At 34.4% G+C, this 26,548-nt stretch overlaps 5 protein-coding genes across 24 annotated transcripts; 4 read left to right on the top strand and 1 right to left on the bottom strand.

Annotated features, from left to right (window-relative positions):
- Positions 1-2,818: 2,818 nt before the first annotated feature.
- Positions 2,819-6,991, top strand: LOC108987656 (thymidylate kinase). Of its 9 annotated transcripts, none has more exons than XM_018960606.2 (7): positions 2,819-2,972; positions 3,521-3,582; positions 3,919-4,293; positions 5,307-5,418; positions 5,499-5,558; positions 6,327-6,431; positions 6,658-6,991. In XM_018960606.2, exons 2-7 carry the CDS (start codon positions 3,548-3,550, stop codon positions 6,772-6,774), a joined length of 804 nt encoding a protein of 267 aa, XP_018816151.1. In that variant the 5' UTR covers positions 2,819-2,972; positions 3,521-3,547; the 3' UTR covers positions 6,775-6,991. The 9 variants fall into 9 exon arrangements, with proteins under 9 accessions (XP_018816151.1, XP_018816153.1, XP_035551379.1 ...); XM_018960608.2 differs by having other exon boundaries at positions 3,940-4,293; XM_035695486.1 differs by having other exon boundaries at positions 4,012-4,293.
- Positions 6,992-7,705: 714 nt separating this feature from the next.
- LOC108987677 lies at positions 7,706-11,149 on the top strand. 3 transcript variants are annotated; one of them, XM_018960651.2, is made up of 7 exons: positions 7,706-8,043; positions 8,214-8,282; positions 8,362-8,481; positions 8,562-8,636; positions 8,852-8,986; positions 10,017-10,161; positions 10,654-11,149. In XM_018960651.2, exons 1-7 carry the CDS (start codon positions 7,798-7,800, stop codon positions 10,812-10,814), a joined length of 951 nt encoding a protein of 316 aa, XP_018816196.2. In that variant the 5' UTR covers positions 7,706-7,797; the 3' UTR covers positions 10,815-11,149. The 3 variants fall into 3 exon arrangements, with proteins under 3 accessions (XP_018816196.2, XP_018816198.2, XP_018816197.2); XM_018960652.2 differs by having other exon boundaries at positions 7,708-8,043; positions 10,020-10,161; XM_018960653.2 differs by lacking the exon at positions 8,362-8,481.
- Positions 11,150-12,247: 1,098 nt separating this feature from the next.
- LOC108987670 (carboxymethylenebutenolidase homolog) lies at positions 12,248-14,833 on the top strand. 8 transcript variants are annotated; one of them, XM_018960636.2, is made up of 4 exons: positions 12,248-12,489; positions 12,736-12,774; positions 13,677-14,032; positions 14,168-14,833. In XM_018960636.2, exons 1-4 carry the CDS (start codon positions 12,349-12,351, stop codon positions 14,697-14,699), a joined length of 1,068 nt encoding a protein of 355 aa, XP_018816181.1. In that variant the 5' UTR covers positions 12,248-12,348; the 3' UTR covers positions 14,700-14,833. The 8 variants fall into 8 exon arrangements, with proteins under 8 accessions (XP_018816181.1, XP_018816182.1, XP_018816183.1 ...); XM_018960637.2 differs by having other exon boundaries at positions 13,707-14,032; XM_018960638.2 differs by having other exon boundaries at positions 12,249-12,489; positions 13,710-14,032.
- A 378-nt stretch (positions 14,834-15,211) lies between these two features.
- LOC108987672 lies at positions 15,212-18,593 on the bottom strand. 2 transcript variants are annotated; one of them, XM_035683033.1, is made up of 3 exons: positions 18,247-18,593; positions 16,103-16,266; positions 15,212-15,467 (listed from the first exon to the last, which is right to left on the bottom strand). In XM_035683033.1, the coding sequence occupies exons 1-3, from the start codon at positions 18,377-18,379 to the stop codon at positions 15,447-15,449; spliced, it is 318 nt and encodes a 105-aa protein (XP_035538926.1). In that variant the 5' UTR covers positions 18,380-18,593; the 3' UTR covers positions 15,212-15,446. The 2 variants fall into 2 exon arrangements, with proteins under 2 accessions (XP_035538926.1, XP_018816189.1); XM_018960644.2 differs by having other exon boundaries at positions 16,103-16,293.
- Positions 18,594-20,318: 1,725 nt separating this feature from the next.
- LOC108987669 (patellin-3-like) lies at positions 20,319-24,366 on the top strand. 2 transcript variants are annotated; one of them, XM_035695615.1, is made up of 5 exons: positions 20,319-21,708; positions 21,830-21,954; positions 22,072-22,222; positions 22,397-22,623; positions 24,018-24,366. In XM_035695615.1, exons 1-5 carry the CDS (start codon positions 20,488-20,490, stop codon positions 24,061-24,063), a joined length of 1,770 nt encoding a protein of 589 aa, XP_035551508.1. In that variant the 5' UTR covers positions 20,319-20,487; the 3' UTR covers positions 24,064-24,366. The 2 variants fall into 2 exon arrangements, with proteins under 2 accessions (XP_035551508.1, XP_018816180.1); XM_018960635.2 differs by lacking the exon at positions 24,018-24,366 and having other exon boundaries at positions 22,397-23,156.
- The last annotated feature ends 2,182 nt before the right edge of the window (positions 24,367-26,548 follow it).

Genomic DNA, 26,548 nt, shown 5'->3' on the forward strand with positions numbered 1-26,548 from the left:
TTAGTCATTTTACATCAATTTGCAAAATAAATAAGCCATCGAAAATGCTATTAGGTTGCGTTTGATTCGTTATGTTTCACATGATGATTATTTTCATTCTTTTAAGAAATATGAATCCATGTTCTCATTCACGCATAAATAAGGATGCTAATTGTATTTCTTACACTTAGGATAAAATTAATACCGTTCACTTAGATATGGATTCGGGTGTCCAGCTATAACTCGAATTATGCCAAATCTTATGAAAAAAAAAAAAAAACTTCAGATATTCGGGTTAGGCTTAATTTATTTTGTTAGAAAGTAAACCGGATTTTAAACCACCCGCCACATGTACCTCCATTCTCGCTCCCAGTCCCAGATATGAACGAATGGATAATCAATCTCATTATCGGTCTGGTTAATTCGATTATCCAAGTTCCAGATTGGACTATTAAAAAAATTGACCCGGATGAACAATAAGCTAGAGTAGTCGAGTAGATAAACATAACTTATCAAAAAAGTAGTCGAGTAGATAAACATATGATTGAAATTATAGTGGAAATTTTAAAATATGACTCCGTTTGGTTTCACATATGATTTTCGCCCATCTCATTTTAATATCTAAATACTATTTAAATATAAATACTTTTTAATTTTAAATTTTAAATTTTTATCTAATAATTAGCTAATTATTATAATTTTTTCAAACTTAAAAAAAATACAAAAAATAATTTGGTTTTTTTTTTCAAATTTAAAAATAAAAATAATATTAATAAATAATATTTTAACGATAGTTTATATTTATAATATTTTTATTCAATTATTTTTACCTCTCATTTCATAAAATCTCATACAATATATTTAGTAAGACTATTTAATTACTATTTGACTATTATTTTATAATTTTTTCACATCATCTGTAATCAAACGAGAATGCCTCATTTGTTATCATAAATGAGATGAGATTCGTTAAAATTAAAGTTAAAATTTAAATAAAATATTATTAAAATATATATTTTTAATATTATTTTTATTTTATAATTTAAAAAAATTGAATTATTTATTTTATTTTATATCAAAATTTGAAAAAAATATAATAATTATATGAAATAAGATAAAATAAATTAAAAAATTTTCTAAAAATAAACGAGATTATCTCAAGAATTTCGAAGCTTAGACCAAGGCCGGAAGGGCGGTCAAACCAACCCAAATTTTCTAGATGGTTGGCCACCCATACATTTTCAAAAATTTCTGACAATGTTTGAATAATTTTATATCATGCACTCAAAAAGAGTTATTTCTCTCGTGTTTTCTTGAAGAATATTCATTCCTCACATTTCTTATGAATACTATTATACCATAATTATTATTTATATTGTAACTAAATAAGAAAAGTGTTTTAGTCACATATGTATTTTATAATAATAAATTCATAAATTAGTGTATCTTAATGTGGTAAGTTATATTATAAAATAGATTTAATATATTACATAAAGTTACATTATTTTATGAATTTATTTTTAAAAAATATGTTTATAAATAATATTATATGACAAGTCAATAGATCTACGTTTGGATAGTGAAGATATTTTAATACTTTTTAAATATTTTCGTACCGATGAAAAATATTCCACATGTCAAATATAGTGAACCATCTTCTTATCAAGGTCTCTCAAAAGTCTCTCAACTTTAATATTTATCACTATTATATATAAATAAAACCATCATTAAAAAAAATAATCATTGATGAGACCCACACTTTTTTCAATTATCTATCCAAAAGTCAACAACTCAACATATTTCACATATCTAAATAACTCAAAATATTATCAATGGGACCCACAAACTCACTTCAATTTCTACTTATAACTATTTACAAACATTTTATAATATTTATCATTATTATATAAAAAATAAAAAATAAAATCATTATAATATTTATCACTATTATATATAAATAAAAGTATAATTAAAAAAAATCAATCATTGATGAGACCTACACATTTTTCAATTATCTATATAAAAGTCAACAACTTAACATATTTCATACATTCAAACAACTCAAAATACTTTTAATGGGATGCACAAACCCACTTCAATCTATACTCATAACTATTCACAAATATTTTTAACACTTTTTAAATATTCTCACTACCCAAACGTAGCATCGTTATTCTAAAAGATCGTGGGGCTCTTGCTAGTTAATTTTGGTCTTTAAAATTTTTTTTACATATGTTTTGTTAACACTTTTAAATATATATATTTTAAAAAAGTTTATAATATTATTAAAAAAATTTAGTTAATTATTAAATTTAAAAAAAAATCAGCAATAGCTTTCATTGGGGGCTATAAGCGGGATGACTAGCCTTTTTCTATAATATACATTATAAAACATTTTAAAATATTTAAAATATAATTATTCTACAATTAAATCAGTGTATAAAATATATTTAATCAAAATATTTATATAATTTAATTTAATTTAAAAGATAAATTTTAAAATTTAAAATTTATAAATATTTATAAATAATATTTTTTATCGAATATTATCATTTAAGTGATATGAATAATGTGTTATACATATTGTAAAAATTGTATAACTATTAAAAGATATATAGTAAATCACGTACCTAATACTAAATAAAAAAGATTAATTCTTAAGCTGATGTATATAACACACAAAATAAAATATTTAAATAATAATATTTAATTTAAAAAATAAATTTTAAATTTAAATTTTATAAATTAAATATTTTCATTTAAGTATGTATTCCAATTTGAGCTTAAGAATAGAATAGAATAATCGTATGTTAAATAAATAAATTGCCGCGCCCTCCCGCTTTTGAGAAAGAATCGAAGTCTGAATAGCCTGTAGGGCTTCCCCGAAACTCAGAAACGAAAAGTAAAGAAGAAAAAGGACACCGAAAGCAAAGGACTGTGTGCTCCAACATCAGAAATCAAAAGGAATTTCAAAGAAAAAGGAAAATGATTCGGTAATCGGCCTATCTCATTGATTTTTCTTCTTATATTTGTTTTAATTTCATCATTCTTTATTTATTAATTGAACGGATTTTGTAGAATGTCCTTTTTATATTTCGTCACTCTGAGTCTGGGTTCCAAGTAGTAGAATGCAGTCCAATGGCTTTTCCGATTTCTGTCACCGCAAAAGAGTTATCTGCAGCTTCATGAGGACGAATTCTACTGAAAACAAGAGAAAATAACTTTTTTATTCTCCTCCTGAAAACAGATTTTCTATTCCTTTTTCTTTTATGGGAAACGTAAGCATACTGTTTTTTTTTTTTTTCTTTATTTATTTTAGATTCAGTCACGTTTTTTGTTGTATTCGGGGCTAATTCTTTTACGTAGGAGCTATGGCTGATAAGTGTTGAGAATTTAGTTAGAAATAGTTTACTCCCAACTATTACAAGCGATGACATTGATATCTCAATGTCTATTCCATCTCTTTGAGAGGTGCTTTATTCTTAGTGTGTTTCAGTGAGTTGGATCTGAAGTTATTTGATTCTTACACTCCTGATTGCAGTTTCTAGATTTGGGAGGGAGATGACCCATGTCTGTTATCTCACACTCTCCGGGGCCTCGTAAGTAAGAATCCTTTACTTGTGCCTTCATTTTTTCTTTCATATTTAATTTTTGAGTGAAGTTTTTAGGCTATAGTCGTAAATTCCAAATCTCTGTTTAATTGATGAGAGAGTGGTGGAAAAGAGAAGAAAATGCTACTTTGAATCGTGGTTTTTCGTTTTTTAATTTTATTTATTTATTTTTTCTGAAGAATGAGAAACCCAACTTGGACAGTAGGTGTGTTAGGCTTGGTCGAGTGGGGATTGTTATTTTTCCAAGCATACTATAATGAAAAACTTAAAATTTATTTCTTAGTTTATTGCACTACTATTTTTCTATCATCTAAAGCCTCTTTTATAGAGAATATTTTTTGGTCTCTAGGAATTTCGGAGGATCAGCACTAGGGAAGTTACTGAAATCTCAATTGAACTTTCCTTGCAAGTGTCCAATTAGGCAGATTCGAATGGCTGCTCACAATTCTATCCTAAGTGAAAGCAACAGTGAGTCGAGAGGTGCCTTGATTGTTCTAGAAGGCTTGGATCGTAGTGGGAAGACATCACAGTCTAGTAGCCTACTCAAATACTTGGAAGGACTGGGACATTCAGCTGAATTATGGCGGTTTCCTGACAGAAGTACAGATGTTGGGCAAATGATATCATCATATCTTACCAACAAATCACAATTGGATGATCATACAGTCCATATACTCTTTAGTGCAAATCGTTGGGAGAAAAGGTTTGTTATGTTGTTGTTTTTGTTCAACTTGCCGTGTTCTGGTTTGTGGGATTTTCGATTTATATTCTTTTTTTCGTTTTCTTTGCAGGATTTTTTATATAAGATGAAATACCCTGTTTGTTCTATAGTAGTTTCTTGCTTATTCTATTTCTTATGCATATATAGAAAGGGGAGGAAAATGATAAATCTTGGCATTTGAGAATAAAAAATTCAATGCCTGAAGTATTTTTCCTGGTTGCAGTTTCTTTGTTATCAATCTGCATATTAAACTGATTTGTTGGAGTATCATTTGACAGCCTAGTTTCATTTAAATTTTGATAGTTTTTTCTTTAGCTTGAATGGATCATAGCATATTATTTGTAATCACAGCTCAATGAATAAAATTGTAGTATTCGGAGACTATAGCAGTATCAAATCAAAGTATCTCTAATAGTTTGTGAACTTTTCAATTTATTATATTTCTTTTGTGATAAAATTTTCCAAATTCTTCAAGCCCCCAAGCATTGCTGGGTGGAATGGCACTGGTCTTCGCTCTTTGGGCCATCTGCAATGCAGCACTTAAATAATAGATATATTGCCGTTTGAAGTGGGGAGTGTTGGTAGATAGGTTTTCTTAGCTGCTTATGGTGACTTAGGTGATAAGAGGATCCTAATTAGTGGCTTGAGTCGTGGACCACAATGTGTGAATGCTGGGGGGTTTGGGCACTTATTGGTTAGAGAAGCTCTTGATACTTGAAAGTAGCCTGCATTGTGCTGATGAAATAGTAATAGATGCAATTCTATAATTCTTCCGTGGGTATCCTGTAAGATTGATCAATACTTCCCATTTGGGAAAATTCAAACCATTTTGTTGATAGGATGGCTTTCAGTGCACCTTCTGGAAAGAAGACAACTTGGGTTTTATTTTTTATTTTGAAACATTATCTCTTGAGACACAGAACTTAGTGGCTGTGCACAAGCAGAATTTTGACAATGGTTGGACTTGTACTCAGTCACTTGTAATGAATTCGCAGATCATTGATGGAAACTAAACTGAAATCTGGAACCACCCTCATTGTTGACCGTTATTCTTTTTCTGGGGTGGCTTTCTCGTCTGCCAAGGGACTTGGCATTGAATGGTGTAAGGTAAAGACATGGTTCAGACTGTTCTAGAATGAAGTTTATGTTTATTTTATTCTTGTTACAAATGAGGTCTTCTTTTGAAGGCACCGGAGGTTGGGTTGCTGGCTCCAGATCTGGTGCTGTACCTTGACATACAGCCAGAGGTAAGTTGTAGGTACCACTGTGTAGACTATTATATCAATGAAATTAAGCATGAAAGGCTCCAGCCTGATAGTGTCCTGTCCAGTTATACTGGCAACTTGCTTTCTTCAAATGTTATTTGGGGCATGAAACTGTCTTGCCTGAGAGCTAGTTTAGTTTTGCATTGTATTGCGATGTGTTATTTTTGTCTAAACTCTAACCTGTATTTTGAGACACGCATACCCCACTTGCAGTAATGTGCTTCATACATGCATGCTGACAGATTCTAGGCTGTCAAGACCACTTGAGCCGTCTAAAAAAGGAAGAAAGGGGAGTGTAAGCAAGATGGATTATATACCCTTGTATGCAGGGGAACTCATAACCCAAATCAACTGACTTTGATGTTTCTGCAAAATTGGCACTTAAAAAAAATTACTGTGAAATTGGACAACCGTCCATTGCGCCTCTGTGATAAATTATTAAAGACAGGTTTTGCATTTATAAAATATTCTTGATGATGAAAATGAATGTAATGAATGATAGATTTCTATTGGAATAGCACTTGATGTGCCTTAGCAATTGTAGAGATAGCATAGTGCTTCTGTTAATGAAAGTATAATACTGGTGGAAGATGAACCTGATGCACACATAGACAAACTTACGGGTTCCTCACATATACTCACACAAATTCACACCCTTCTATGGTGTGCACACACAACACGTGCACAAATACATTCATACATGCAGACTTGCATATTTCCAGGACTGAGAAGTCTTTTCAAAATCTTCAGAAAGCTGCAGAGAGAGCAGGATATGGAGGTGAGAGATATGAACAGCTTGAGTTTCAGAGGAAAGTTGCCCAATGCTATGAGGTCCTTTGTGATGCTTCCTGGAAGGTAATTTCATGCTGGTTGTGGTTCTTCTACCTTGGAGCCTGCCACTACTTGGTATAAAGCCATTCATCAACAGATATTACCCTTCAGTTTTTCTTTAACTTGTAGTTAAAAGATAATGCACTTGTACCAGACGATGGTAACACGGCTTAACTAGAATATTGTTGTCGATTGATTTCCTCTCTAACCATTCATGTATGGATTGAATTTTATTACTGTTTGACTGCAGATAATCGATGCCTGCCAACCAATGGAAGACATCGAGAAACAGCTCCAAGAGATTGTGTTGGATTGTGTCACGATATGCCAGAAAGGCAAGCCCCTTTCGAACCTCTGGTCAAGTTAATCCTCTGCCCATTCTGTTTCTTAATTTTCTCTTCTTTTTCTCTCCGTGGAAAGGGATTCTGCATACGTATCTCTGCTACTCGCTTTTGGTCTTTCTGAACATTGTGGCGTGGCGTGGTTTTAAAATGTTTTAATTCAGTTCCAGGCCTTGTGACAAATTGGGGTTTGTAAGTTTAATAATCCGGGATTTCCCTTATGATCAGTTAGTTTGGTAACTATCTTCCAGGGTTACTTTAGACGAGAATTTAATTTGAAACAAAAAAGAATCTTACTATAATTAGCACTGACACGTGATTAATTTTAACAACATGACGTTTAGAACATGTTATGATAATTTGTAATGCCATGACATTTATATAGAATTACAGGACAGAAATATTATGTAATAAATAGTATTCATGTATTGGTATTTTCGTTGATCAATTTAATCTTTCTTAACAACATGATGATCAAAATATCTCATATTTAATGCTAAATGAATACTACTCTCATGAATCCTTCACTTGGAATTTGGTATTACAGTTCATAACACAAACGATTATGTTGGAGCGAGATCTTCAAGGCTCATTCATATTCATGTTGCATTGCTAAATTAACATATATGTTAAATTAAGTATCGTATCTAACAAACAATTAAAAAAATAATGATTTCGTATGAAATTCATTATTTTAAAATTTTAGTACATATGCAACAAAATACAAGTTTGTAAACAGGTTAAGTGTAGTAAAAAAAAAAAAGAAGCACCAGAGTGTACAAATTTTATTCATCCAAAACTCTTAGTCCATATTTTTATTTGTTTTTAAATTTATGTGATATCAAATAAATAAAAAATTAAATTATTATTAATTTTTACTTGTGAATTATCAAAGAACGATAAAAGGATGATACTCGACTAAAAATAAAGCATTTTTATCCGGCCATTCCAGTAGTTACAAGCAGAGAGACTGCAACGAGGGAGGGACTAGAAGTCTAAATTAAAATAAAAAGTAAAGCAAAACTGGTACCTCGAGTGAGAGAGTTTCCATGACTTGTGCGAGTACTCTTATCCTCAACTCTATTGCTACCAGTAGTACAACTCGACTTCGACAACACCTCCCTACCCGAAACACGCTCAGCCCCCACTTCTCTCATTTCCTTCCTTTCCATTCTTCTTCTGCCAGAGCCACCAACATTTTTCGGAATTCCGGACTTCCTCTTATCAAACGACGCCGTCTGCTCCCTATTGCCAGCTCTCTTCAGCTTCCGCTTCTTCCCTTTAACATCAACGAGGTATAATTGTAATCGCCTCTTTGTTTTGACCAGATTATTGAGTTTGATCAAATTTACGTTTCACAAGTTCTATGTTTTGTGGTTCAACTTATTTACGCCTACTATTGAATTTGTTACGACGTGAAAATCTTTTCGTTTTTTTTTTTTTTTAATTTTTTATTTAATACCAGGTTCTTGTTCCAACCGAGCGTAAGACGCTACATTTATATGAAGCAAGATATTTATCCCTGCTGGATGAGGTACTGAATATCTATCTTTATTTTTCTTATCGATTTTGATTATACGTCGTAATGCATCTCTTAATTATTTTGGTTGTAGTCGTTATTAAGAAAGAAGAAGCTTTTTGTGCATTTTGTGTTGGACCCAATTTCAATTAGTGATTTAACCGGTGAAGCATCATTTGCTGCTAGATATGGCTGTTTGATTCTTATAGAAAACGTAAGCTTCTGAATTTTCCAGGATTTTTACTTAATAAAAATATTAGGCTATGACCCAATTTAAGACTCAGCTCTGTGTAGGTTGAACGCTTAGATGTTGGAGCATTGGTCACTATAAGGGGCATTGGTCGAACCAAGATTCTGAATTTTGTTAAGGTGAGTGAACACTGAACCTCAAACGTTTAAATTCCCGTTGATAAACTTTCTGTTAATATTTCATGTCGTTAAATCTCTCAAACGCCTTTCAATTTCATCGTCCAATGTGTGTGCGTGAGGGGTTTTTTATTGCATTTAACAAGTTTCAATCTTTCAGCCTAGTTGCTCTTTAATTAACGTTCTCTTATTTCCGTGCTTGCAATTGTAATGTGCAGGCAGATCCTTACTTATTAGGTGTAGTCATACCAATGCAGGATCAGATTCCTGAAAGTTCAAGTAAAGTGAGCTCCAAAGTTCTGGAAGTAAGGGAAGCTATCTACAATTTGAATAGTTTGGAGATCAAACTGAAGGTATCACTGTGTTTGTGTGCACGTGTTGCTTGCAAATGCACACTCGTGAAAATGTGCACACATGCATTTGTTCACAAAGAAATGGAGATACTCCTCGGCACGAGGAAATGCTTAAACCACTATCCTTACTCCAAAATGAAGCTTCAGAAAGTGGAAAAAGAAACTCAGTATATTAAGTATTTTTTGTTTTCTTTTTCTTTTTCCACTTTCTAAAGAATAATATTTTTGAGAATAAAGTATTCATAACAGATGCATCCTCTAGCATCTTTTCTATCAATTTGCTAACTTCTATCAGAAGTAAAAATGTTGAGCATGAGTGCAATTGCCTGGGATAGTCGAAGCATGTGCTTTGGTTATTGTCATCCAACCAATAGCAATGGTATTTCTGAGAATATTACTTGCATCTCTGGTACCTATGATTCCAAAGGGAAAATCAGGTTCTTATTTCACAGGAGTTTGGAGGTCAAGCTTTTCATCTAGAAATTAGAAATTCATTAGTGAGTGTATTTGATGGAGATGATGCCTCAAAAATGCACAAAGAGGGAGTCATGATGGTGTCTGACATAGACCTCTGGCATCATAACTAGCATTCGTATTTTATGATTGTTTTGTTCAGGATACTGACTAACTGATCACAGATGCTGTGTCCTGCATATATCACATCAGAGTGCAGCTCTTATTTCCTTGTTACTTCAAATTTATTCTAAAAGATAATGACTCTTTCACAATACCACCTTTCTGATAATGACTGTTGGTTAGATGGTTTGTTTGTCACATAGTAGACATTCCTAGAGGTGAACTTTCTGGTAAAAAATCTCTGAGATGGAAAATCAATCATTTGTGTGAATTAGCATTTTATTGATGATAGTACGATTCCTGAGTTGCTCATTGTTGTAGATTATATGTCATTGATAGACTCTTTGTAGTGCTATTGTGCATAAAAAGACATCATACTTCTTTTAATAATAATAAAAAAAGTCGGTTGCATTTTTCGATGTGTAAGAGTTGTCTGTATATTATCTTGTGACAGCAGACCCCAAATGAAGCATCGTTGCAGACTCACATTACAAACTCTTTGTTGTGGGCTGAAAAGGAGCCATCCTTCGAGTGTGATGAAGATTTCATTCCGTCCCTGGCAGAGCGTGTATCCTTTGCAGCACTCCAGCCTATTACAGGCAAATGTCTCTCAATCCATTATTCAACACTCTTTAGCTTTTCACTAGCAAAATAGTCAGTTCTGTTAACTTGCGGCGACTGATTATTCTGCAAGCTCATAGAACTCCCATGGCAAATTCAGAACAATATGCACGCCAACTTATCTTCCTCTTCTTCTTCTTCTTCTTCTTCTTCTTCTTCTTATTTTATCAGTCACTATATGCCAACTTATCTACATTAGCCTTTGGCTGTTCACTCCATTACTAGTTGTTCATTATGCTAACTTGAGGATAACTTGAGGACTACATTAGCCTTTCTCTCCCAGTTCGTGTTGTGTTCATATCTGAAATAGAGATAGCCCATATTATGCTCTTCAGGGCTGTTAGAAGGCCTTAGCACTAACTAAAATAATTACTCGTGTTATATTGATGTTCTTGGAATCTTATGGAGCCTTCTATCCAAAATAATCTTAGCTTGGCATGATGAATTATATGGATTTGCTACTTTGACAGGATCAACTGAAGCAGAACTGCTGAAGTTACAACGACTGAAGCTAGAGGCCATGGATCTTAAAGACACGTATCAAAGGCTAGAAGATTCCCTAGAAATAGTTAAAGAGAATATTTCCATGGTTGCAGCCAAGCTCGCTATACAATCATTGGAGATACAATAGACTATGTAACTTCATATTACAGCTTCTGCTGCCTCCCAAAGCGAGGGGAAACTGTGATTATTTTGATTTTGGCTGCCAAATTTTAACTGTAATAGTTACGTACAGACGAGAGGGAGACAGAGAGAGAGAGAGAGTACTGTGATTGATTTGGCGGATTCTGGCCGCCAATATATCCTTTTCTTGTAAGATTACCTAAACGCATTGCTTGGGAAGTCTACGTATTTGGTTGGTCATAGATGTGCCTTTTGGCTAACGCTGCCTTGTTATCCTAATCGTCATTTCCCCCCATATTCGTAGTTTCCGCTGCTAGGTAAGGAACATAGAGGTTACTTTTATCTGCTTTTATCGTGAGATTCGATTTTAACAAATTATATGTGATGAGTAATGTTATATATCATATTTTCATCTTATTTTAAACATACTAAGTAGTATGTGGCATATTCATTACCATTAGACGATAAAAAAGTCTATAATAAATGATCATTTAATGGTGATAAATGTGTTACATCTTACTTAATAAGATGAAAATGAGATAGTAGTATGATGTATAGAATTTTCCTTTTTTAAAGCTCAAACTACTATTTTTTTTAGTCACTTACCAAGTTTTAGTTGACTAATAGAAAACTATGGCTTCAAGTTGTATAAAGGGGGGCTGTATCTCTTCTATGTCCACCAAAATTAGGGGTGATAATTCATATTTTTAGGTCGTGTTTGTGTTCTGTCAAGTTATAGACGTTTGACTATATGAATCAACATGAACTTGACCTATTAAGTTAAACATGACAAACTTTCAAATCATAACCTGATATATTTAAATAACGGATTGTATCATTCGTTTTGATTCGTTTAATAATGAATTAGAAATAGATCAACACGACATGACTAATTTTAATTTGTTTCATGTAAATGTGGTGAACTAACACTCATAACCCATTTGACATAATTAATATAATTTTACTTAAAAGTTAAAATTTATATTTATTAGTAGTCATAATATCTAAAAATTATAATAATACTAGCCACTAACAAAAAAATATTAATATTTTTTAAGTCTTAACTTATAATAAAATCAATATTACAAATTTTACAATAACAAATATGAGCATACGTCCAGAATTATAATTTTAAATTTTTAACAATAAAAATATTAGCATATTAAAAAATACAAATATTGCAATCTAATAATAATAAAATTATAATTTAAAATAAAATCTAAAAAAATTATTACAAATTAATTTCAAATTAAGCGAATTAACCCTTTTATTAATCGTATCTTAACATCTGAATCCATTTTAAATCCAACTATTTATATCAAAACCCAAATTTACTGATTTTCGTATCGTATTTTGGATAGACATATAGCATCATCTATTGCAAACGCCAGCCAAATCCTTTCCAGGATAAAAACAATGAAAAATTGTGGATACGTATATCCACCAAATCGTAATAAGGGGCTCGCGTCCGTTGGAAGAAAATAAATATCTGACAGCCTGTGTTGGTGACTGAGATACGGAGTTAACGAGTGAAGAGGGATATGGGTTTAGCTTCAACGGGAGCCCCTTGGTTTCGTGCTTCAATGAGCTCCGGCACCTTCAGTCTTTTGTCTCCTAGAAGCCCACTCTCAGTACCAATATCACCCTCTCGCAACGTCTGCTTATCCTCTGCTCTCCTCTCTGTACGTTCACTCCCATTCCTCTTTAATTTTCTTTGTTTATACAATCTTTTGAATGCTTATATTTTGGGTTGATGGCCAAAGTGGTGCAATTTGTGTATGTATATGCATCTTGTGCTATATCACTTGCAATCTTTCTTAATAAACTTTCTATGATTTATGTATGAGCAGTGTTACGCCTATTTATACTTTTACTTACAAGAATTATTTTATTAGTATTTTTTGAATTTTAAATTTCATCATTTTCAGCGTATCAATAACTCATATACGTGGAGAAGGAAGTTTTTTGTAAGTTTTTAAGTATATTTAGCATTTTCCTTTATGTATATATGGGTGTCTGTGAAAATGAAATTTTAGACCCAAGTTTATTTGCTTAGTTTTTTTACGAACTATAGAAAGGGTGTGTTTGCAATTGGGCAATTTGGCATGCTTGTGGATTCTGATTGTTACTAAAATGGAGCCACGTAATTATTGAAGACATGGTTAATTGATTTCCTGATCTCTAACCTGATTGGTGTATCGAACTCTATTGGCCAAATCTTGCCATTTATTCTTCTTCATATATTTAACATTTTAACACCAGTTAAATTTTAATGGGTATGTCCGGTTGATATGATGGAATTTTTGCTTGTGCTGCTGCAGCAAGAGTATGAAATCGTCCTGCAAGGATAAATCTTCAGTAAGAAAGAGAGCTCATTCGCAATCCATTTGGGCAATATTTCTTCCCCTTCCGTAGCTAGCTAACTCTTTAAGCATGACCCATTTCTTTTAGCAATAGTCTTAAGAGTCTAATTTCCGCTCCCTCCAAGAATGCTGATCCTTAGATGCCTCGAACACACGTTTGGTAATTTGTTCTTTTGAGGTTTGTTCCAAGATTGTTAAACCTGAAACCCAATCTGTTTGAACTGAAACTAGAAATGCGAATTTTGAATCTTGTTGATATGATAAGCAAAAACCCAAAGTTAATCCTAAAAGATATTCTACATGATATCTACAAAGAGTTTGATATCTAATATATTAATCCCTAAAGTTTGACTTATGGTATGAACTATTCCTTCATTTTTGTCGGATATTTAAATTGGTTTTACCAAAATTCGTTCTTTTTTTCCTTCTTTATGTTTTTGGTAAAGCAATCCATATGATCTACTACTTGTGCATATCAAACTGTGGTCATCTTGATTTTTGCATAGTGCAACTGTTTATCTTGTGCATATTGGAAGAAGTCTGCAACTCTTGACTGTAAAGCTTCAGTTTATGTTCAGAGAAGATGCACTCAAAATTTTAGAAGATCAGTTACAGAGAATAGAGTAAGAAAGGTATCATGTAGCCTATTGAAAGTTGAAGATGGCATTAACGATGAGGCATGCGAGTTAGTCAGTGGAGTGGAACTTTCACTTGGGGAGGGTGCTGATAACATCCAAGCGTATCTCTTCAAGGCAGTTAAAAATAATAATGGAACTGGCATACTGCTCTTGTCTGATGTTTTTGGGTTTGAAGATTCTTCCACAAGAGAGTTTGCATATCGTATTGCTTGTAATGGTTACAAGTATGTTGCTTAGCCTTGAAGCATCATTATTTCCATTAAACTTTATATCATTCTGTCATGTGACGGGCTATTGTTCTTTGACAGACTCTTTAAACTGCTATATATAATTTTCCTTTGGTTGTTAAACAACTGCAGTGTTCTAGTTCCAGACTTATTTCGTGGAGATCCATGGGGAAGGGACAGGCCAAAGGCTATGTTTGAAGAATGGATTGGTGGACAAGATCCCCAGAGGGTGGCCAAAGACATTGAATCATCAACAAAATGGATGGTGGATGAATTTGTTGCTGCAGGAATCTCAAAGAAGCTTGGCATAATTGGTTTTTGCTTTGGAGGAGGGCGCGTGATAGAGGTGCTGGCCAGAGACAGGGGCGCATGTTTTGGCATTGGGGTCTCTTTTTATGGTACCAGGATGGACCCATCTATAGCTTCTAAGATAAGTGTTCCTGTACTGTTTATTTCTGGGGACGATGATCCACTTTGTCCTGTCAATGTCTTGAGGGATATGGAGAAGAGCATAGGTAGCGGAGCCAAGGTAGTGCTTTTCGGGGAAAGAGGACATGGGTTTGCACACAGGCCTGCATCTCCTGAAGAAGATGGAGATGCAGAACAGGCTTTCACGACGATGAGAAACTTTCTGTACGATGGCTTGGTTGTAAACAAAAACTAAACGTCTTGGTAATTTTAGAATTATGTCAAGTCACCTGTGTAATTTTTTTTTTTTTTTTTATTCTTTAGAGCTGAAGCTAATGCTAGTGCTTCCTGCAGCCGAGGGTAATGTTATTTTCATTCTTTATCGATTTATTTCTTTTGTATGTATGGTCGAAGAGATGGCAATGGATCGGATATGGTAGATTTCTGATCCAGATGTCATATGTGCTAGCACTGCAGCCGATGGTAAAGATAGATAGTTGTCATTCTTCGTATATAGGTTGTGTTTGATGGGACCAAACATAATTCATCTCAAACTAATCATTGATAAGAATTATTACTTTTTAAAAAATGATTTACACTATTTTTTACAACACTTTACACAACAATGCTTTAAATTAGGAGTAATTTTGTAAAATACATTATAAAAGTAATATTATTTTACAAAAATATCTTTATTTTATAACATTATTATGCAATGTATTGTATAATGTGTTTTGCGTATATCATTTTCAAAGTCACACCACTTTCTTTCAAGCCCGCAAGAAACTAAATTATTTCTTCATTTTCCTCCCCAAAGTACACTCCACCCAATATAGTAGGATTACAGAACTAGAGATACTGGGATTCGACATACACCAGGTTACTCATTTATCCATCAAAAACAATGTTTTGTACTAACTATTCAAAAAACATCCACGGTGAGAAAATCCACAAACAATCTCGATCCAATTCTCCAGCCAACTTATGATTAACTTCAAGAGAATCAATTCTCAGTCCCGGCCTCCTGAAAGGAGAAAAGGAATTCATAATAAGCACACATGTTTCTTCTTTAAAATGAATTAAATGTACGCAAACAATAATAAGATTATGGACAATGTTAGGGGACCCTGGCATTGTACTGATAGTGCAAATTGTATTATTTTTTTCAAAAATTTTTTAAACCCCTTTAAACATTTAAAAAAAAAACCACAAACTCATTACAAAATACTTCCTTAACCAACAAATAAAAACAAAAAACAAAAGAGGATCGGTCACTTTTGGAGGCATCATTCTCGGTGGCCCAAGCATTTTCCTAAGATCATAGCCTTTGGGGTCATAAATTAACTGACTAACATGCAACTGTCATTTTCATAGTCTTGATACCCTCTATTGAAAGTGTGGCATAGGGATCGGCCAGGAACAATTCCTTGATTTGAACTTGTACCGGACTACTAAAACTCTTTTTTCATTCAAAGTAACTCCTATTTTGCCCTTTTTATTTAGAAGATGACTTTGTGCCAATGTAAATGCCTATGCTTCAAAATCAGATCCCATTGAAAAACATCATAAACGCCAACAAAATGGCTTGATCAAACCTAAGTTGTGGTGTTAAATTCTCATATAGCTTAACCCAGTCATTATTTCAAAAGAAGTGTCTACCTGAACTGCGGGAGTCTCAGTGATCTTAGGACCAGGAGTCTCCGTGCTCCCGGGAGCAGGCGTCTCTGCGCTCTTAGGAGCTGTCACCTTTGCTGGAGATCCATCAAATAAACGAGAACAGTCTGTGTAAGCAGATCCAATGCCCACCCCAGCACCAAAAGCCACTGATGCCCAGCGAGTAACAGGAGTCCCTGGGTTGATATATCAGAATATATGGACCAAGGAGAAAGCTTTAAATTAAGAAAATGTGTATCATTATGCCAGGGATAGAAGCCTTTAGCAACATCATAAATGAACATAGAGTAGAAATTTATTGTGCATGATTCAAATATGCATTCATACATGAACATAGAGCAGAAACTTATTGTGCATAATTCAAATATGCATTTCACTTACAGTGCAAATGAGAAAAGTCATAATCACCAAACAAAGGGTCCTGCCTTCAAATGCTTATAAATAACTAGCTATACCTACCACATGACTCTCTCACTACAAGATTCTTTCTCGATATGCTATAAACTCTACTTGATTGGTGGAAGTGACAGAAAAGGAATCGTGTTGCACCAACCTGATCAACATGGCCACCCCAACAGCCCAACCTACCTACATCTAATACTAAGAATCTCATTATGAGGTTATTGGATTGGGCTAATGGCATAATGCAAGCAGTACTCCTAAAAGAGTGAGACTGCGACCTGAAGATATATCATATAATACTAAATCCAATACCCCTAGCATTTTCTTTTACAAACCTAAAAAAAAAAAAGTATGAAAAATGCAGCACACAGGTATAGAAATATTATATTAATTTCAAGGGAGTTATTAAAAAGAAGTTTTTTAAGCAAAAAGATCTTAAATAGTATGCATCCCCGCACGCAATAATAGCACGTAAAAGATATTCCAACAGAATGACAGTCTTAAAGATGTAAAATAGGTTTGTTTTAAGTGTTCAACAAAACATGAAATAGAAAATGCACTCACAACACTAACATCAAATGCAGATTAGAAGAGGATTGACAGCCTCGTCATATAGTTGCTTCCTATATCCTTACTTGCAACTTGTAGCAAGCATAAAGGAACAAAACTTAGTAGCAAGTCTGGGATAAAGGCTCTGGGAAAAAGGGGGCTCAGGTTACAAAGAAGAAAAACAACAGCAAGCAACAACAATGAATGGTCAGGTCATCTAGGTAAGGGCTTATAGTGGAGCTAAACCCCATCAGCCTGACTAACTCAGCCATCGATCAGTAGCACAGTTTTAATTAAAAATTGACTTTCAGGAGGTCTTATCCTACTCAGTAAAATCCACTTAATCTGTGCCATCTCTCTTCCTCACACCTACAGAGACGGCCGATCTTTTGCAGGTACCAATGAAGCGTTTATTGGTGTGCCTTGTATCAACTCCTTATCTCAAATCAAGAGATATCATTCTAGTAACTGGAAGTAATATTAGAATCAAATGAGACACACATAGATCCTAATAAATGCATATACAGTTGCATTGTAAAATCAGATTGTCATCAACACCTCTTAAATTTCATCCAATAAATCGGTAGATTCCACTCCGCTATGTGGCCATGGGCTTTCAGCACCGGCACTTTGCTGCTCAAAATAAGTGAGCCAGCCTGCCTGCATTATTAGGGACACGTGGCCTCTATTAGATTTTTTAACATGACAAATTATCATAATTTTTCCAACCCCGAACCTCTCGGGTGTCACCAAAATAGATTCCAAAGGCATTCTAGACTTCTATTAAAACAATTGGGGTTGTGTTTGCGAGAAATATTGAAGTATTTAGGATTAAAGAAGTTGGCCAATAAAAACCAATTCATAGTTAGTTTCTTGTCTAACTCAAAATTCAGAGCCAGTAAGGAAATCGAACAGCAGAGCAATCACATATTCAAATACTCCGAAATCTCAGTAAAAGCAGGGAAATCGAGAAGCTACTCCCAATATAACTGCTGGTCTGGGGAGAAAATGTATTATCTTCAGTAAAGAACAAGTGATGGGGCAAGAAAACTACAAAAAAGGAAAAAAAATATTTATACAGTAAGCTTTTATTTATGTTTGAAGTAAAGTTTTCGAAGCAGCCGAGGGAGAAAATTAAGATAAGGAAAGGAGAGAAAGAGAGGGTGAAGAGAACGGACTGAAGAGGAGGAGGCCACCAAAGGCGCCGGCCAAGGAGGAGTAGACGAAGCGGCGAACGGTCAGGTCGAGACAGGCGTCCCATTTGGCGTCCAAGTCGTATTTGGGAGGCACAATCTCTTTTTTCTCGGCCATTCCTCTTTCTTCTTCTTGTACTTCTTCTAGGTTTCTATTAGACTATTAGCACTGTGATTGCGGAAGATATGGATTCTTCGATGGAGTTGCTATGTATCTCGATACGAAATAAAGGGGGAGGCCTTGCCTTGCGTTCCGCTCGAAGCTGACTTGGGTAGTTGGGTATGGTTCGTTTGGTTTTGGTTTATCAGTGAGGGGTTTCTGTTTCGTTGCAGTGCTGATGGCTCACCAATTTTAGAATTTAGGGTGAAATTATGAATTGTGGGCTTTCGTCCGTACGAGTGCGAGTAGGTGCCACTTTGGGCTTATTAGGGTTGCACGAACCCCTTTAGGCCCTATTCGTTCTCCAAGATTTTATTTAGACATTTCATTTTGCACGAACCCCAACGGGCCCAACTCCTTCTCCAATATTTTGTTTAGGCCCATGAACCTTTTTTCATTTTGTTTTTTTTATTCCTGATTTTGAGATGAGTTTTTTATTACTCATCATCCTTACATGTCATATATCATTTTTTTTTAATTTTTAATTTTTTTTAAAAAAATTATTTTTTCAAAGTTATTGAATTTTTCTACTAATTATCTAGATAAACTACGCATTTAATAAAAAAAAATATAATGTGTGGAGATAATGAATATATATAATTTTTCTTTTAAGTTGCTTGATCATTTTCTCAAATCAGTTTGTTTTTAAAAAAAATGATTTTTAAGGATATTTTTAGTGACATGGATTATTCGTATCGAGGGAAATATTTATTTATTTCTGTCAAAGAGAATAAAATAAAAAAATATGAACTTTAGAGTTTGTAATTTCTACTTAGGATTGTTGGAACACTTTGACAATAGATATTCTCTTCTTGAATACTATATTATCATAAATGCTTTGGGTCTAAATGTTTAGTTTTTTTTTTTTTTGTTACTCAATATTAAGAAAGTATTTTTAATAATATTGTAACTTTTTTATTTTTTTAAAACAATTTATGATAATTAAAAATAAAATATAAAATATACTATTTCGTAAACTCATCCGAACGCTTTTTCGGTGGCCGCAGCAGGGCTCCTATATTATTACTACACCTTGAATGATGCAGACATGAAAGTTTTGGACTGCAATGCCTAGGATTCCCTTCCGTGTCGGTGTTCGCCCACAACCCTCAGTTCACAGCCGCGTGTCGCTATTGGGAGCCTACCGACTGTCTGTGTAAAGCACTCTCAATTTTTTATAATACATAGTCAAAACTCTATTTTTTTTTTTATTTTATCTACTGATTTTATAATATATTATTCATTAATTTATCTTTTTTAAAAAATAAAATTATATTTATAATCATGAATATGAGACTGCATATACATATACTATTAATGAATATTAAAAAAAATTATTATTTTAAAATAAATATTATTATAATTTTAAAATATAATTATATAAATTTGTATGAATAATTTTTATTTGAGAATTATATGTAGACTATTTTTTTTATATTATTTTTTTTATATTTTATTTCAATCAATAAATTTACAATATCTATATTTATATATATATTTATATTTGCAATTTGTTTTTATATTATAAAATTATTTGGTCTTATACATGTAAAACAAAAATATATAAATCAAATAAAAATAAAAATATGAAAAAATTATTTTAAAAATATTTTGAATATATTCGCTGAAATAAAATATATGTATTTTAAATAATGAATAAAAAAATTATTTACATGATAAAAATTAAAATAATAATAAATTTTTTTTTACAGAATAAACAATATCCATTACGATACTATTTAGTATCCGCTGAATGGCTTTTATATAATATAACTAATTATATTTTATAATTTCTTTTACATAATCTGATGAAGTTTTATTTTAGAGTAATTTTTAAATAATTTATATTTTTTTTGTATAATATAAAAGCCATTGAAAGTACTTATTGTAAATACACAAATACGGTACACAAAGGAATAGTAGCTTAGAGTTGTAGTACTTCCACCCCCTTCGCGAGTTCGCTCATTGTCAGAATCTCATCCCTTTCTTCTGTTCTCCCAGGCGGTCCCAACCCCCTCTTCCTCTTCACCCAACACATCGATCTCTCTCTCTACATTCATAACAAAATGGCCGATGAAACTCCAAGGCCACCTCCTGCACCATCCTCCGACCAACCAACTGATAAGGAGGAATCAGAGTCACCGGGCCCTGTGTCGGTGGTGGTGACGGAGTCTGAATCACTCGCTATGACTGAGAAAGAAGAGGAACCGCCTACCCCACCTCCAGCACCATCCTCCGACCAACCAACTTATATGGAGGATTCACCAGCCCCAGTGTCCGTGGTGGTGACGGAGTCTGAATCCATCACTGTGGCTGAAAAAAAGGAGCAACCGCCTACCCCACTTCCAGCGGCCGAGTCAGGTCCACTGGTGGTGCTGGAGGAGAAAGAAGAGCTTCCGCCGTCACCTGTGGCTGCAGTTGTGGAGGTGAAAACTTCAGCTACCCAAGACGGGGTTAGTGTGTTTGAGGATGAGAAACAGAAGCCGACTGAGAAGAAAATGATTCCTCAGTCTCTGGTCTCGTTCAAGGAGGAGAGCAACTTAGAGGCTGATCTCTCAGATTCCGAGCGGAAGGCTCTGCAAGAACTCAAGCAGCTTGTCCAAGAAGCTCTCGACGGTAGCCGATTTACTTTCGTACCACCACCTAAAGACGCAGAGAAACAGAGTTCAACCGGAGAAGCACAGACAAAGCAAGAAGATACCCCAGCTATGCCCTCCGAATCCACACCGAGAATCGAAGAAAACCCAGAAAAGGAAGCCCAAGAAGTATCGAAAGAAGTGGAGGAGGTGTCCATTTGGGGGGTTCCTCTTCTTAAGGACGACAGGACCGATGTGATTCTGCTCAAGTTTTTACGAGCCAGGGATTTCAAAGTCAAAGACGCTTTCGTCATGATCAGGAACACCATCAAATGGAGGAAGGAGTTCGGGATCGATGCGCTTATCGACCAGGATCTCGGGGACGAGTGGGAAAAGGTGGTCTTTATGCATGGATTTGACAGAGAGGAGCATCCCGTGTGTTACAATGTATATGGGGAGTTTCAGAACAAGGAGGTGTATGCAAAAGCATTTTCAGATGAGGAGAAGAGAGCCAAGTTCTTGAGGTGGAGGATACAGTTCTTGGAGAGGAGTATCAGGAAGCTTGATTTTAGTCCTGGTGGCGTTTGCACCATCTTTCAGGTCAATGACCTAAAGAACTCTCCAGGACCCGCGAAGCGCGAGCTTAGGCTGGCCACAAAGCAGGCTCTTCAGTTGCTTCAGGACAATTATCCCGAGTTTGTAGCCAAACAGGTATGATAATCCCGCTTTTTTTTCTTTTTGGTATTTGATGTTTCTGTTTTATGCCAAATATGTTTTAGATCCATCAAAATGGATGAATTTGATTGCTTCGCTTGGGTATTGATCTCTTAAGGTGTTTATCAATGTTCCTTGGTGGTATCTTGCGTTCTATACGATACTCAGTCCATTCTTGACCCAGAGGACCAAGAGCAAGTTTGTCTTTACGGGGCCATCTAAGACTGCTGAAACCCTTTTCAAGTTAGTAGATACTTTGTATATTTTGAATGCTGAATTTTGAACTTATTACTTTGCTTTATCAACTTTGCTTCTTTCTTTGTTGCTGATTTTAACGTTAAATTGCTCTTGGTAAATCAGATACATATCTCCCGAGCAAGTGCCAGTTCAATATGGTGGATTGAGTGTCGATTATTGCGATTGCAACCCAGAATTCAGCATTTCTGATCCAGTCACGGAGGTTACGGTTAAGCCAGCAACTAAGCAAACTGTGGAAATCATAATTTACGAGGTCTAATTGCATTTTTAACCTTGGTTTATACGTTTTTCTTTTCTCTCTATTTTTTTTTTTTTTTTTTGCTAATTCTAATATAAAATTGCTATTTAGTAGTGTTTTATATTTATCATTGATGATGATGAATGAAAGAGCCATCCTTTTACTAATTGGACATTGGGTAAACTGTAGAAATGCATCATTGTTTGGGAGCTTCGAGTGGTTGGCTGGGAGGTGACCTATGGTGCTGAATTTGTACCCAATGCCGAAGATGGATATACCGTTGTTATACATAAATCTGCAAAGAAGGCCCCTACTGATGAACCAGTGGTGTCCAACAGCTTTAAAGTTGGTGAACTAGGCAAACTACTGCTCACGGTTGATAACCCAACCTCGAAAAAGAAGAAGCTCCTTTACAGGTTCAATATCAAATCCTTCTTAGATTGATGATACCAAATGAACTCAAAGCACACGAAACTTTTCCTGTGCTCGGGATGAATTGAGAGTAAGAAGTTTCGGTTTTCATTAATTGATGATCCTTATACTGATTGAAGATTTCTGCTCGATCATTGTGCTGTAAATTGGTGTTTACTTGAGGCTTGGAATTTAGTATTTAAACATGGATATATAATTATTTCCCCTTTTAGTATTTGGGTGAGTCTGTTCTCATATGGGTTTTTTGTTCCTGGGGAGTAAGATGTTGGAATCGGTCTGCTTAGTATCTGGTGCTGGTTTGTAATACCAGCACTATAACTTCAGTTTGGCAAACAAAGAGAAATTTGAGGGCAGTTGGTGTGATTACGGTTGTAAAATTTTGTGTTCAGGTGTGACACTTTGTTTTGTTTTATGGATGACGTCTGAAACTGTTATGACCAAATTGATATGTAGTATATTGGAAGTACAGTCATCAGTATATTGCAAACTACTAGTGGTTGGCACGTGTAAATCTTCATTTCTTTCATAGCATTTCTCATTCAATCTGACACCCACCTGTCGTAATTTGCGAGCATTGTTAATGTTGCTTGTATTGGTTCTGAACATAGAATCTGTCCTTGAGATGTGCTCCAAATGTAACATTTTATTGAATGCTTGGTGTTTCTCTTTGTTCTTCTCAATTCAATGAATTTGTTTGTGTTGGTTGAAACTCTCGTGTATATTTAGCGTATATGAGGAAACGCGCAAAGTGAGAATAGAAAAGGGAGAGGGAGAGAGCAAAACAAACATTGGAATTTGAAAAGGAATTACCATGTCTAAAGCGAGTTAAAAAAAAAAAAAAAAGTAGGAAGACCTGGATTGGGTGAAATATATACTGCTACTACTACCAATTGAGGTATGATTGATGGGAAAAAGCATTAAAAGATGAAACTAGAGTTAGATTGCACAAAATGAGAAATTGTCCAAGCGGTGTGGGATGAAGTTCTGTTGAGGTGGTGGTTCTTAGGTTCAAATATATTACTGAATAAAAATCAGTAAGTGGTGGTTATTAGCGATGTGAATTAGAATAGTAGGTAGCAATGTAATCTTAAATCTTAAATCTGGGATAAGTTAAAATAGAGAGAGTTGGTATATGAATGTGAGAAGGATTCTTTGTAGGTTATTATGTTTTGGCTCTGTTAAATCAGTATATTTGAAATGGAGGATGGGGGCTTTGTTACATCATTCTTAAAATGGTGGGGAGGATGGCCGCTATCATCATCAAAGTTAATACTTTTTGTTAAGAGCTTAATTCTTTATGCAATAATCTCGTGTCATATGCATATTTAATTTGTACCTTTTGGGAGAGGGAGTGAGAGAGAAGATGTATTTTTTTTAGGATCGACTGCAGGAGGTGGTGCATGCTTGCTCTTGCTGGTGTTTGACATCTTAGCTGACGGCGCAGTGAGCAGTTATCAAGGACTTTGTGGCTTGCATCGGATCGGATCATGAGATGGTGCACTGCTCACAGATCCAGGATAGGAAAGAAAGAACTGAATGAAAATTAAACTCCATCTCCATCTCTCTCAATTAGGTTACAAGCTATCATTTTTTGGTTACAAGAAGTTGATTTCCTTGTATATTAGATTTGAATGTGTTTTTGGAAGTTTATGCTAATTAATAAATAAACAAAAGAAATGTTAATGGAAAGCCCCGGCTGTCTGAAATTGAAAACCAGCCGGTGATTCTTATTCGTCGTGATCTGATCTGATCATCTAGAAATTTTGCAATGCTTAGGCTTGGAGTTGGAACCACCTGCCCTTTGTACATCCCACCCACTATTCAATGAAATTTGTTGAAACTTCAATTCGTATGTCATTGGTTGGTGACTTTACCCATTTTTAAATGTTATCATTTGCCTTTTTGTCTACTCCAAACCCCTCTTTTTCCCTTTCCACAATCATCATTTTCTTTTCTTTGTACCTCTTTTTCAAAAATAACACCACACCGTCCTATCAACTAATTTCTCGTTACAGCATTTGAAATATTGCTCTGCACCTCTTAACTAAATTCAAACGTTCCTTATCATCTAACCTTTTTGCTTAAATTCATCATAAACCATTACTATTGCTGAGGAATCTTCCTGTCTTTTTTTTTTCCTTTTAATTAAAAAAAAAAAAAAAAGGTGGGTGGCCTATGGCTATAATCATTGACATACTGTTTCATGCGAGGCCGTTTATCAATTTATTATTTGTCATAGTTGGAAAGCTAGCTGTTTATGGATGGCAAACAGCTTTTTACAGATCAAAGTGTCGTCATGCATTGTAATGTTCATTTTCTTTGTTTGGGCTGGGAGTATTGGCATTGCGGGCCCACTAGTAAACCTGGGATCGGGCCTTGCCTATGGATTTGGCCTAATCTTTCAAATAAAGATCTACTACATACATAGCCATTTATATGATATTGTGCGTAAAACGTGGTGGATCAGCAGTAGTTCTACTGCATCTTGCTTGCGCTGGTGCAGACTCTGATTCAGCAGGCCAATAATGTATATTGTCGCAGGGATTAGAGGATCTACCCAATTATATAACGCAGCTATTCATATAGAATCCATTATCTCCTCTGTCGGCATCTCCTTTACGGATTATAGGCAACAAATTAAAATTGAAATTAAAAACGTTTTTTTTTTTTTTTATTTCATATACATGCAGGGTAGATCCACAACTACTGTCCCATGAAACAAACAAAAACAAAAAAATTTAAAAATATGTGTAGTTCTAAGATTTCTAATTAATTTGGAGCTCTACTCTCGAAGCTTTTTAACGTGACTCTCTGTATATTAAGAGAGAGAGAGAGAAATTATTCATAAACTTGATATGAAGTCGACGCATAATTAATGTGTTAAGATGTTTAGAATTATATGAGTGGTATTAATTAGGCGGATTCATGTATGATCCAATGATTTAGATGAATATCAAATTAAGCTTATGTTACACGCAATATATATGGATTGGAGTATGTGCGGAAGAAGAAGGAGCAGTTCTAGTGGTGATGTATGTATTAAGAGATCAGCAAAGACAGGAGGCGGTTCCGTCGGGTGCACTGTGGAATCAACAAGGCTAAGGTTAGTCGGGTATGTTGTTGTTTTCTGATGTCAAATTAGGCAGAGCAGGAATGGGACAATTTCTTATTTCTCTTGGAATCCATATCATTTAACTGAGTCTGACAAGGATCTCATTATCATAGTCTCTATTTGTTTTCACTTTTTTGTTTGGGGGAGGGAGGGAGGGAGGAATTAGGATTAGCAAGAGGTAGAGATATGCATACGCATTGTCAACTGTTTAAAAGTAAACAAAGGAGTTAGTGATGAGAATTCAATCGTTTAATAGTACGCAGTATCCTCTCTCTCTCTCTCTCTCTATGTTCATTGTTGAAGACTTGCAGCACATTTATTCCGAGACATGATTGAACTATAAGCAAGGGCAGATGACATGAATCACATATAATACAGAAAGAGAAAGAAAACAGACAAAGCCAAGCTTAGCACAGCACAGCACATGCATCATCATGTTCATGTAATGCAATGCAATGACTTCATCGAATCAGAGATTTAATTGTTTGTAAAAAATGAATGTAGGTAGTCCTAGTCCGACAGATATTGAGGGCTATGCACATGGCCTCTTTAGCCTGCATCCTCTCCAAACGCCTGTCCTTCTCATCTTCTCAACTCAACTTTCCATTCACACATACAGAGTGAAGCAAAGCATGTCCTGATCGATTTATTCTCCTTTCTTTTTTTTCACCACCGCCACCTTCTATATAATATTAGAGAATTGATACTCACCATAGCACATTTCACAACACAAAGTTTAAAGTGAGGGCATTTTCATAAAGTGATGTTACTTTTATAAAGTATTTTATTAAATTACC

This window comes from Juglans regia, chromosome 11, assembly GCF_001411555.2.
Source record: "Juglans regia cultivar Chandler chromosome 11, Walnut 2.0, whole genome shotgun sequence".
NCBI classification, from domain to species: domain Eukaryota; kingdom Viridiplantae; phylum Streptophyta; class Magnoliopsida; order Fagales; family Juglandaceae; genus Juglans; species Juglans regia.